We start from the raw sequence: 13,286 nt of genomic DNA, 5'->3' as shown, positions 1-13,286 counted from the left end.
ACCTACATCCTTCTGAATCTGCTTAGTGTATTCATCTCTTGGTCTCCCTCTACGATTTTTACCCTCCACCCTGCCCTCCAATGCTAAATTTGTGATCCCTTGATGCGTCAGAACAAGTCCTACCAACCGGTCCCTTCTTCTTGTCAAGTTGTGCCACAAGCTTCTCTTCTCCCCAATACTTCCTCATTAGTTATGTGATCTACCCATCTAATCTTCAGCATTCTTCTGTAGAACCAAATTTCAAATGCTTCTATTCTCTTCTTGTCCAAAATATTTATCGTCCATGTTTCACTTCCATACATGACTACACTCCATACAAATACTCTCAGAAACGACTTCCTAAAACTTAAATCAATACTCGATGTTAACAAATTTCTCTTCTTCAGAAACGCTTTCCTTGCCATTGCCAGTCTACATTTCATATCCTGTCTACTTAGACCACCATCAGTTATTTTGCTCCCCAAATAGGAAAACTCCTTTACCAGTTTAAGTGTCTCATTTCCTAATCTAATTCCCTCAGCATCACCCGACTTAATTCGACTACATTCCATTATCCTCGTTTTGCTTTTGTTGATGTTCATCTTATATCCTCCTTTCAAGACACTGTCCATTCCGTTCAACTGCTCTTCCAAGTCCTTTGCTCTCTCTGACAGAATTTCAATGTCATCCGAGAACCTCAAAGTTTTTATTTCTTCTCCATGGATTTTGATACCTACTCCGAATTTTTCTGTTGTTTCCTTTACTGCTTGCTCAATATACAGATTGAATAACATCGGGGACAGGCTACAACCCTGTCTCACTCCCTTCCCAACCACTGCTTCCCTTTCATGCCCCACGACCCTTATAACTGCCATCTGGTTTCTGTACAAATTGTAGATAGCCTTTCGCTCCCTGTACTTTACCCCTGAAATCTTTACAATTTGAGAGAGAGTTTTTCAGTCAACATTGTCGAAAGCTTTCTCTGAGTCTACAAATGCTACAAACGTAGGTTTGCCTTGCCTTAATCTGTTTTCTAAGAGAAGTCGTAGGGTTAGTATTGCCTCACGTGACGTGTTCCAACGTTTCTGAGGAATCCAAACTGATCTTCCCCGAGGTCGGCTTCTACCAGTTTTTCCATTCGTCTGTAAAGAATTCGAGTTAGAATATTGCAGCTGTGACTTATTAAACTGATAGTTCGGTAAATTTCACATCTGTCAACACCTGCTTTCTTTGGGATTGGAATTATTATATTCTTCTTGAAGTCTGAGGGAATTTCGCCTGTCTCATACGTCTTGCTCACCAGATGGTAGAGGTTTGTCAGGACTGGCTCTCCCAAGGCCGTCAGTAATTCCAATGGAATGTTGTCTACTCCCGGGGCCTTGTTTCGACTCAGGTCTTTCAGTGCTCTGTCAAACTCTTCACGCAGTATCATATCTCCCATTTCATCTTCATCTACATCCTCTTCCATTTCCATGATATTGTCCTAAAGTACATCCTCCTTGTATAGACCCTCTATATACTCCTTCCACCTTTCTGCTTTCCCTTCTTTGCTTAGAACTGGGTTTCCATCTGAGCTCTTGATGTTCATACAAGTGGTTCTCTTATCTCCCAAGGTCTCTTTAATATTCCTGTAGGTAGTATCTATCTTACCCCTAGTGAGATAAGCCCCTACATCCTTACATTTATCCTCTAGGCATTCCTGCTTAGCCATTTTGAACTTCCTGTCGATCTCATTTTTGAGAGGTTTATATTCGTTTTAGCCTCCTTCATTTACTGCGTTTTTATATTTTCTCCTGTCATTAATTAAATTCAATATTTCTTCTGTTACCCACGGATTTCTATTAGCCCTCGTCTTTTTACCTACTTTATTTTCTGCTGCCTTCACTACTTCATCCCTCAGAGCTACCCATTCTTCTTCTACTGTATTTCTATTCCCCATTCTTATCAATTGTTCCCTTATGCTCTCTCTGAAACTTTGTAGAACCTCTGGTTTAGTCAGTTTGTCCAGGTCCCATCTCCTCAAATTCCCACCTTTTTGCAGATTCTTCAGTTTTAAGCTACAGTTCATAACCAATAGATTGTGGTCAGAGTCGAGATCCGCCTCTGGAAATGTCTTACAATTTAAAACCTGGTTCCTAAATCTCTGTCTTACCATTATATAATCTATCTGATAGCTTCTAGTATCTCCAGGATTCTTCCATGTATACAATCTTCTTTTATGATCCTTGAACCAAGTGTTAGCTATGATCAAGTTATGCTCCGTGCAAAACTCCACCAGACGGCTTCCCCTTTTATTTCTCTCCCCCAATCCATATTCACCCCCTATGTTTCCTTCTCTCCCTCTTCCTACTCACGAATTCCAGTCACCGATGACTGTTAAATTTTCGGCTCTCTACCTGATTAATTTCTTTTATCTCATCATACAGTTCTTCAATTTCTTCATCATCTGCAGAGCTAGTTGTCATACAAACTTGAACTACTGTAGTCGGCATGGGCTTCGTGTCTATCTTAGCCACAATAATGCGTTCACTATGCTGTTTGTAGTAGCTTACCTGCATTCCTATTTTTTTTTTATTCATTATGAAGCCTACTCCTGCATTACTCCTATTTGATTTTGTATTTGGAACCATGTATTCACCTGACCAAAAGTCTTGTTCCTCCTGCCACCGCAGTTCACTAATTCCCACTATATCTAACTTCAACCTATCAATTTCCTTTTTTACATTCTCTAACCTACCTGCCCGATTAAGGGATCTGACATTCCACGCTCCGATCCGTAGAACGCCAGTTTTCTTGCTCCTGGTAACGACGTCCTCTTGAGTAGTCCCGCCCGGAGATCCGAATGGGGGACTATTTTACCTCTGGAACATTTGACCCAAGAGGTCGCCATCATCATTTAACCATACAGTAAAGCTGCATGCCCTCGGGAAAAATTACGGCTGCAGGGAGAAAAAGCCTCCAATCTCGCTCAAACATGATACTTCTCTGCTCGCCATACTGTGATCTGAAGCCCGCTCACCTGGGGACAGTGAGCACCTCGTTTAGGGCCCACTGCAGCGACGCCTCCGTGACGTTGCTGACGGTTAGCGTGACCGCGTAGCCCTGCCTCTGCGCCTGCACCATGTTGAGCAGCTGGTCGCCGACCACGGGGATCCCCACAAGCGGCACCCCCCTGGCCGTCGCCTCCTGCGTGCTGAGCAGCCCGCCGTGCGTGATGAACGCCCGCACGTTCCTGTGGGCTGCGAAACAGGCGAAGCGGAAGCTGTAGCCGCCACTCTCGGCTGGTACACTGCAGTCGTGACAATGTGCGGCGTGATTTTCTATCGCACGCGCTGTGTCGACAACAGCCTCTGGACAGCAAAAGCTGTTCGCCCAAAAAGGAATTTCGGAAATTTGTGGTAAGTTCCTATGGGACCAAACTGCTGAGGTCATCGGTCCCTAGGCTTACACACCACTTAATCTAACTTAAACTAAATTACGCTAACGCCAAAACACACACACACACACACTGCTGAGGTCATCGGTCCCTAGGCTTACACACCACTTAATCTAACTTAAACTAAATTACGCTAACGCCAACACACACACACACACACACACACACACACATACACACACACACACACACACACACATGGAAGAGGCCATACCTATGCAATTTGATACAATTGAAATCTCACCCACTTCTCCCTCTGAAATTAGGAAAAATAATAAACTTGCTTAAAAGCAAAAACTCACTTGGAATTGCATTTCCACCAAAATACTAAAAGCTTGTTCTCAACTGATAAGTAAGATCCTCAGCCACCTGTGTAATAGCTCTCTGGAACAGGGCATTTTCCCTGATACACTGAAATATGCTATTGTTTTACCTTTGCATAAAAAAGGGGATAGATCTGATGTCAACAATTACCGTCCAATCTCCCTTCTAACAGCTTTATCCAAAAATTTTGAGAAATTAATGTATTCAAGAGTAGTTTCACATATCTGTAAAAATAAAGTACTAACAAATTGTCAATTTGGTTCCCAGAAACGTTTTTCAACAGAAAATGCCATTTATGCTTTCACCAATAAAATTTTGAATGATCTGAATAACCGAACACCACCCATTGGGATTTTTTGTGATCTCGCAAAGGCTTTTGATTGTGTAAATCATGAAATTCTTCTAGACAAGCTAAAGTATTGTGGCATGAGTGAGACAGTGCACAAATGGTTTAATTCCTACCTAACTGGAAGAGGGCAGAAAGCTGAAATAAGCAGTTCTCATAATATGCAAAGATCAGCACATTCCTCAAACTGGGGAACTATCAAGAATGGGGTTCCACAAGGGTCGGTCTTGGGTCCTTTGTTGTTCTTAATATATATTAATGACTTGCCATTCTATATTCACGAAGAGGCAAAGTTAGTTCTCTTTGCTGATGATACAAGTATAGTAATCACACCTGACAAACATGAATTAACTGGTGAAATTGTCAATAATGTCTTTTGGAAAATTACTAAGTGGTTCCTTGTAAACGTACTCTCACTGAATTTTGATTAGACACAGTACATAGAGTTCCGTACAGTAAATGGTATGCCGCCATTAAAATATATATAGACCTTAATGAGAAGCATATAGCTAAGGTAGAATATTCAAAATTTTTAGTAGTGTCCATTGATGAGAGATTAAATTGGAAGAAACACATTGATGATCTGCTGAAACGTTTGAGTTCAGCTACTTATGCAATAAGGGTCATTGCAAATTTTGGTGATAAACATCTTAGTAAATTAGCTTACTACGGCTATTTTCACTCATTGCTTGCATATAGAATCACATTTTGGGGTAACTCATCACTGAGGGATAAAGTATTTGTTGCACAAAAGCGTGTAATCAGAATAATAGCTGGAGTCCACCCAAGATCATCCTGCAGACATTTATTTAAGGATCTAGGGATATTCACAGTAGCTTCTCAGTATATATACTCTCTTATGAAATTTGTTATTAACAACCAAACCCAATTCAAAAGTAATAGTAGTGTGCATAACTACAATACTAGGAGAAAGGATGATCTTGACTATTCAAGATTAAATCTAACTTTGGAACAGAAAGGGGTGAATTATACTGCCACAGAAGTCTTTGGTCACTTACGAATAGTATCAAAAGTCTGACAGATAACCAACAAGCATTTAAGAAGAAATCAAAGGAATTTCTGAATGAGAACGCCTTCTACTCCACAGAGGAATTTTTAGATATAAATTAAGAAAAAAAGGAAAAAACTAAACAAAAAAATTATTAAAGAAAGTAAAAAAGTTGTTATATTAACTTAATTATGTCTTTAAATTAACTTCATTATGTCTTGTACTGGAAAATTTGACTTGTTCCACATCATTACGAAATATCGTATTCATGATCCATTGAACTAGTATTAATGTAATCTAATCTAATCCGAGGGAGGACTCGAACCTCCCACGGGGAGAGCCTCGAGAACCGTCGCAAGGCACCTAAGACCACGCGGCTATCCCGCTCGGCATCCAAAATACGACAGCCATGAAATGTAGGAACTCCTTTCCTGCTTTACAGCGCTGAAGTTTCATAGAAAACACCCTACTTACACTGGTGTCCAAAACTAAAAAAACAAAGGAACATTTTGCAAGATGGCCTTTATCTTTCCACAAAACAGTATAAACAGGTGACAGGATACTAGAAACAATGTAAAGAATACAGAACGTAAACAACTGCAACAAGCGTAACGTAAGAAAAACATTTTCTTCGTTTTTTCCAACTTAACGGATTTGCACGCAGCTGGTTAATGTGCTCAGTGTGGGATCTGACCACCTTCGGCATCAGTATAGGTTTGACATCGACAGGATATGCTGTGAATGATGTCATCAATCTCGTGTTGAGGCACTAGCGCCCATTCTTTCCGCAGTGCTGCTTCCAAATCTTGCGCAGTGGTTGGTGGATGGTGGCGTGGTGCAACCCGTTTCCCAAGTGGACCCCACATGTGCTCTAGGCGATTCAAATTCGGAGATCGAGCATGCTACAGTTTGCGTGCAGTATGTTTCGATTCCAAGAAAACGTCAACCACGCGTGCTCTATGAGGCCGAGCATTATCGTCCATTAATACGTCGTCCTCGCAGTAACCGCACGTGAAGTCCCAAGATCTCGTCACGCTACCTGACAGCAATTAAATCTCGCCGATTCACCCGTAAAATTTCATGACGATATGTTCGAGTGATCAACATAATCCCTGCTTACACCATCAGCAATCTTCCTCGATATCGGTCTCTTTCGGCCGACCACGGTGGCCGAGCGGTTCTAGGCGCTTCAGTCTGGACCCGCGCGACTGCTACGGTCGCACGGTCGATTCCTGCCTCGGGCATGGATGTGGGTGATTTCCTTAGGTTAGTTAGGTTTAAGTGTTTCTACGTCCCACAGTGCTCAGAGCCATTTGAACCATTTTTCGGTCTCTTTCCACAATGTTTGGGTCCCGAAGTCGTGCTCCACGTTCCCTCCAGATCCTAATCTCTTAGGAGTCACCCACCAGACCACATCGGGACTCATCCGTGCAGAGGACGTTGGCCCACCGTTCGACCGTCCAGGGGTCAGTTGACGACTCAACTCTAGACGTTCCCTTGTGTAAAGACGTGTCACAGGTACACACACAGCAAGTCCCCGACATTAAAGGCCACTCTGCCGAAGACTTCTGTACTCCGTTTGCCTCGATACAGCACGTCCAGTGGATGTTGGAAGATCAGATGCCAGCTACCGCGCAGTACCAAGACGGTACCATCGTGCCCTTACAGCCAATTATGATGTCATTCGTGGTCGACCCTGCCCTGGTTTTAGGGATACAGTATTGGTGTCTACAAACTGTCGCCATATCCGAGAAACAATGGAACGATTCACATTAAGCCATCCGGCTACATCACTTTACGACTGCCCTGGTTTTATTTTTCTTATAACTGAAGAAACTGGAAAAAAGGGGGAATTTAGGGAGATGGGGCCTGGATAAACTGACAGAACCAGAGGTTGCACAGAGTTTCAGGGAGAGCATAAGGGAACAATTGACAAGAATGTGGGAAAGAAATACAGTAGCAGAAGAATGGGTTGCTTTGAGGAATGAAATAGTGAAGGCAACAGAGGATCAAGTAGGTAAAAAGACGAGGGCTAGTAGAAATCCTTGGTAACAGAAGACATACTGAATTTAATTGATGAAAGGAGAAAATACAAAAATTCAGCAAGTGAAGCAGGCAAAAAGGAATACAACCGTCTCAAAAATTAGATCGACAAGAAGTGCAAAATGGCTAAGAAGGGATGGCTAGAGGACAAACGTAAGGAGGTGGAGGCTTATCTCATGAGGGGTAAGATGGATACTGCCTACAGGAAAATTAAGGAGACCTTTTGAGAAGAGAGAACCACTTACATGAATATCAAGAGCTCAAATGGAAACCCAGTTCTGGGCAAAGAAGGGAAAGCAGAAAGGTGGAAGGAGTATATAGAGGGTCTGTACAGGGGCGATGTTTTTGAGGACAATATTATGGAAATGGAAGAGGATGTAGATGAAGATGAAATGGGAGATATGATACTGCGTGAAGAGTTTGACAGAGCACAGAAAGACCTAAGTCGAAACCAGGCCCCGGGAGTAGAAAACATTCCATTAGAACTACTGACAGCCTTGGGAGAGCCAGTCCAGACAAAACTCTACCATCTGCTGAGAAAGACGTATGAGACAAGCGAAATTCCCTCAGACTTCAAGAAGAATATAATAATTCCAATCCCAAAGAAAGCAGGTCTTGACAGATGTGAAAATTACCGAACTATCAGTTTAATAAGTCACAGCTGCAAAATACTAACGCGAATTCCTTACAGACGAATGGAAAAACTGGTAGAAGCCGACCTCGGGGAAGATCAGTTTGGATTCCGTAGAAATGTTGGAACACGGGAGGCAATACTGACCCTACAACTTCCCTTAGAAGAAAGATTAAGGAAAGGCAAACCTACATTTCTAGCATTTGTAGACTTAGAGAAAGCTTTTGACCATGTGGACTGGAATACTCTCTTTCAAATTCTGAAGTTGGCAGGGGTAAAATACAGGGAGCGAAAGGCTATTTACAATTTGTACAGAAAGCAGATGGGAATTATAAGAGTCGAGGGACATGAAAGGGAAGCAGTGGTTGGGAAGGGAGTGAGACAGGGTTGTAGCCTCTCCCCGATACTATTCAATCTGCATATTGAACAAGCAGTAAAGGAAACAAAAGAAAACTTCAGAGTAGGTATTAAAATCCATGGAGAAGAAATAAATACTTTGAGATTCTCGGATGACATTGTGATTCTGTCAGAGAGAGCAAAGGACTTGGAAGAGCAGCTGAATGGAATGGACAGTGTCTTGAAAGGAGGGTATAAGATGAACGTCAACAAAAGCAAAACGAGGATAATGGAATGTAGTCGAATTAAGTAGGGTGATGCTGAGGGAATCAGATTAGGAAATGAGACAAAGTAGTGAAGGAATTTTGCTATTTGGGGAGCAAAATAACTGATGATGGTCGAAGTAGAGAGGATATAAAATGTAGACTGGCAATGGCAAGGGAAGCGTTTCTGAAGAAGAGAAATTTGTTAACATCGAATACAGATTTAAGTGTCAGGAAGCCGTTTCTGAAAGTATTTTTCGGGAGTGTAGCCATGTATGGAAGTGAAACATGGACGATAAATGATTTGGACAAGAAAGAATAGAAGCTTTCGAAATGTGATGTAACAGAAGAATGCTGAAGATTAAATGGGTAGATCACATAACTAATGAGGAAGTATTAAACAGAATTGGGGAGAAGAGGAGTTTGTGGCACAACTTGACTAGAAGAAGGGATCCGTTAGTGGGACATGTTATGAGGTATCAACGGATCAACAATTTAGTACTGGAGAGCAGGGTGGAGGGTAAAAATCGTAGTGGGAGACCAAGAGATGAAGATACTAAGCAGATTCAGAAGGATGTAAGCTGCAGTAGCAACTGGGAAATGAAGAGGCTTGCACAGGATAGAGTGGCATGGAGATCTGCATCAAACCAGTCTCAGGACTGAAGACCATAACAACAACAACATGGCCTTCCACTTCAAAGTGTTGTTAGGCGTCTTCTCTGTGATATACTGCACCGTCTGTGATTGTGTACACAGCGACTGTGGATGTGGGTCTACCCTGCAAACACTACCCCGTTTCGTAGGTGCCATGACGTCATTGTTGGAATGGTTGTCCGTTGACTGGAATGACATCTTCCAGGCAGAATGCGAGCTTAGGGGCATCTACTGACAGTTTGTATGATTATATAGTGAATTACACACAGGTCGAGGAAATAGCGGTTTGTTGCTCTAATTTTGGACACAAGTCTACTGCCAGTACAGTGCAGACAGAACTTGGTTCCACTCTTCTCGAAATACCTTTAAGACTTGTGGATGACCTTTTAGGCTGTCTGACCTGACACATCGCACAAATATACTAAAGATACTGTATGTTGATCAGGCATAGAGTCCGATCAAAACAAACAAGAAACCCATGCAGAGTGATTCTCGATTCGTGGGTACAATATTGACAAACCGTAGTTTTGGAACAATCGTTCCGAAGCTTTTCATAAGTAACTACGATAATTTTTTGACTGTGAAAAACTGTAACAATTTACACAACACTCCAATCAAGCAATAATCGTCTTACACATAAGTACTTATGGTATCTCACTCTAGTAACGTCACAACATTTTATTGATAGCGACTGAATGTTGTTTACCAGGATCTGTCTCCTGACTTATGGATATTTGATATCAAAGAAGGCCACAGTTCAGTTGTTTATTGTTCCATGTAGGGCATTATAGCTATAGGACATGTAATGTACTCTCCATTCTACAAAAATATGCACAGACGTGCAGGGTATCTGAATCGAAACCAAGAGAAAAGCAGCAGATATTCGCATCACATGTACTGACTTTCATTGTTGCGGAAGAATATACTACATAAACAAACTGGGCGCAAAGCCATCAGGCACACACACACACACACATCCAAGAGTGACGTTACTACTCCATAAAAACGTCTTCCAGTGCCCTACCTTTGTATGGAAAACGCTACTAATCATCACACACATTCACTCATTTGAGGAACAGCTGTTGCACAACATCGAGAATACGAAGCAAACTATGTCGTTTGTCGGTAGATTTGTCCTTCAGCAGGTTACGTGTCTCACGTTTGTGATTATAACCTTTTGGAACTGTTCCAAAGTGACGTAGCACGTAGCTCCCTCTGCCATAAACGAACTTTTTCAGTATACTACATTTCCATAAAGTCTGATATCAGCAATGGCGAATATTTTCTGTAGTACCATCTGGAGAACAGACGATGGGAATTTCCAGTTCACAAGTATAGGGTCGGTGACACCTACGTGGCGACATTGTGAGTTTAACGTGCTGTTGTAGTTACGCTGATCAAAATTTACAGCAGAGATGAGAGGGAGTAGAATACCCTTGGTGACTTGTTGGCGACTAGTGAGAGAGAGTTGTTTTTGGCAGCAGTAGTCTGTCAAGTAGCAAGTTAAACACAATAAATTGTGAGGTGTTCTTATACATATAGAGTCACATGATTTCCTATAGATTCAGCCAGAACCTACCCTCAGGACATTACTTTTATTACAGCTGACTACAGTTTCTATCAGAAACCAGTGTTCGTCCTGTCACTCGTCCTGTGAACTAATGTACACTTGGACTAGCTCATTAATTATTGACCTCTTGCACTGACGCACCGGAGACATGTATTAATCAGTGACTTTTTCCTGTTATTAACTGAAATTAACTATATTTTGAGCAAGCAGTAAAGGAATCAAAAGAAAACTTCGGAGTAGGTATTAAAATCCATGGAGAAGAAATAAAAACTTTGAGGTTCGTCGATGACATTTCTATCAGAGACGGCGAAGGACTTGGAAGAGCAGTTGAACGGAATGGACAGTGTCTTGAAAGGAGGATATAAGATGAACATCAACAAAAGCAAAACGAGGAAAAAGGAATGTAGTCGAATTAAGTAGGGTGATGCTGAGGGAATCAGATTAGGAAATGAGACAAAGTAGTAAAGGAGTTTTGCTATTTGGGGAGCAAAATAACTGATGATGGTCGAAGTAGAGAGGATATAAAATGTAGACTGGCAATGGCAAGGGAAGCGTTTCTGAAGAAGAGAAATTTGTTAACATCGAATACAGATTTAAGTGTCAGGAAGCCGTTTCTGAAAGTATTTTTCGGGAGTGTAGCCATGTATGGAAGTGAAACATGGACGATAAATGATTTGGACAAGAAAGAATAGAAGCTTTCGAAATGTGGTGCAACAGAAGAATGCTGAAGATTAAATGGGTAGATCACATAACTAATGAGGGAGTACTGAATAGGATTGGGGAGAAGAGGAGTATGTGGCACAACATGACAAAGAGAAGGGACCGGTTGGTAGGACATGTTCTGAGGCACCAAGGGATCACAAATTTAACATTGGAGGGCAGCGTGGAGGGTAAAAATCGTAGAGGGAGACCAAGAGATAAATACACTAAGCAGATTCAGAAGGATGTGGGTTGCAGTAAGTACTGGGAGATGAAGAAGCTTGTACACGATAATGTAGCATGGAGAGCTGCATCAAACCAGTCTCAGGACTGAAGACCACCACCACAACAACAACAACAACAGCAACAACTGAAATTCACAACAGCACCTGTTTGAGACGCAGACCAGCTGCCTCTTTTCAACACTATTCCAGTGAAAACATTAGGTACTACTTCTCTGACAGTTTTAGTTGTGTCCACGTCGGTATTCCACCGTCTTTTCGTTGTGGAAGTGTCTGAATTTCCATCAGTGGTTGCTTCTAGGTGTCACCGACCAGTAACGGCTTTATTCTGGCGAGGTGCTCACGGAATACTGGATACTTCGTACTGATACGCCTACTGCTCGTAGCTGATCCTTTACACAGTTCTTAATTAGCCTCTGGAACCTTACATGTGCACATGGTAACCTTAACTCTCGTTTAACGCTCCAAATCTAGCTCTGGCTTTATCCTACCACGCGTTTGTCCTTGACCCTCGACTTGTTTCGTGAGGTGACAAATGTGAGTTCCATGCTGGCGTATTTGTTGACCGCCAAGAGATAGCTGGTTTCCAGTTGTGCTTAAAAGCTTTATCTTCCACAAATAACATGTTTGCATTTTTGGCTCATCATGTTGGGGGCTGACTCGACTAGGAAGCGCGTTCAACCTCTTCTTTTTGTGGAGATAACAGAAATATTCAAAGGCCATGATGCCTCCCCCCAAAAGTAGATTAATGGGCACTACACAAAGTGCCGTTAACACAATTAAAGTTTCTCATTTTTTGTTTCTTCTACTACACTTTACAGAAAACATCATATCAACGTCTATTTTTTATAAACACTCTATCATCCAAGGGTCTTGGCAGTTTCTCATAGACAACCACCTCCTCGTCCCCTGCTCGTAAACACAGCCTATTTGGGTCTGGTGCAGTGACTACGGTCGTGATTACACAAATGGAACGACAGCAGTTTCCTCCATCAGGCTCATTATACAATTTTCATACGAATATTTAACAAAATCACATTTTGAATAGCACACAAATACAATAACTAAAATAACTAAACATATACTCACGTAGGGAGCAATATAATAGGTTTGGACCTTCCTGTCTCATTCGATATCGAGCTGTACTGTATCTATGAACTTACCAATGCCTTCTAATCTTTTCCCTGCAACTCTTAAGTCATCTATGTTCGACGTGACTAGTTCCAAAGGCAACTCAAATCGTATTTCTGAGGTATTCAATATACTTTCCACATTTTCTCTACAATCTAGGTTCGTGTCTTCATTTGCTACTATATTTCTTCTAGTGTGATTCGCCTGGGGCGTCTTATGAGCCAAAGAAATTGGTACACATGCCTAATATAGCGAATGGCCCCCGCGAGCATGCAGAAGTGCAGCAACACGATGACGCATGGACGCGCCTAATGTCTGAAGTAGTGCTGGAGGGAACTGACACCATGAATCCTGCAGGGCTGTCCATAAATCCGTAGGAGTATGAATGAATGTGGATCTCTTGTATACAGCACGTTGCATCCCAGATACGCTCTATAATGTTCATGTCTGGGAAGTTTGGTGGCCATCGAAAGTGTTTAAACTCAGAAGAGTGTTCCTAGAGCCACGCTGTCGCAATTCTGAACTTGTGGAGTGTCGCATTGTCCTGTTGGAATTGCCCAAGTCCATCGGAGTGCACAATCGACGTGAATGGATGCAGTTGACCAGACAGGATACTTACGTAG

The 13,286-nt window shown here is 42.0% G+C and overlaps 1 protein-coding gene across 2 annotated transcripts in view; it reads right to left on the bottom strand.

The window, feature by feature from the left end:
* The window catches only part of LOC126284857 (UDP-glycosyltransferase UGT5-like), a 131,219-nt gene that overhangs the window by 9,682 nt on the left and 108,251 nt on the right, over nt 1-13,286 (bottom strand). For both annotated transcript variants that reach the window (XM_049984092.1, XM_049984091.1), the window contains exon 5: nt 2,999-3,218. In XM_049984092.1, the coding sequence (XP_049840049.1) occupies nt 2,999-3,218 (220 nt within the window). The remainder of the gene's footprint in view (nt 1-2,998; nt 3,219-13,286) is intronic.

This window comes from Schistocerca gregaria, chromosome 8 (genome assembly GCF_023897955.1).
Source record: "Schistocerca gregaria isolate iqSchGreg1 chromosome 8, iqSchGreg1.2, whole genome shotgun sequence".
Classification (NCBI taxonomy): Eukaryota; Metazoa; Arthropoda; class Insecta; order Orthoptera; family Acrididae; genus Schistocerca; species Schistocerca gregaria.
This window is presented reverse-complemented; position numbering and strand designations above follow the sequence as displayed.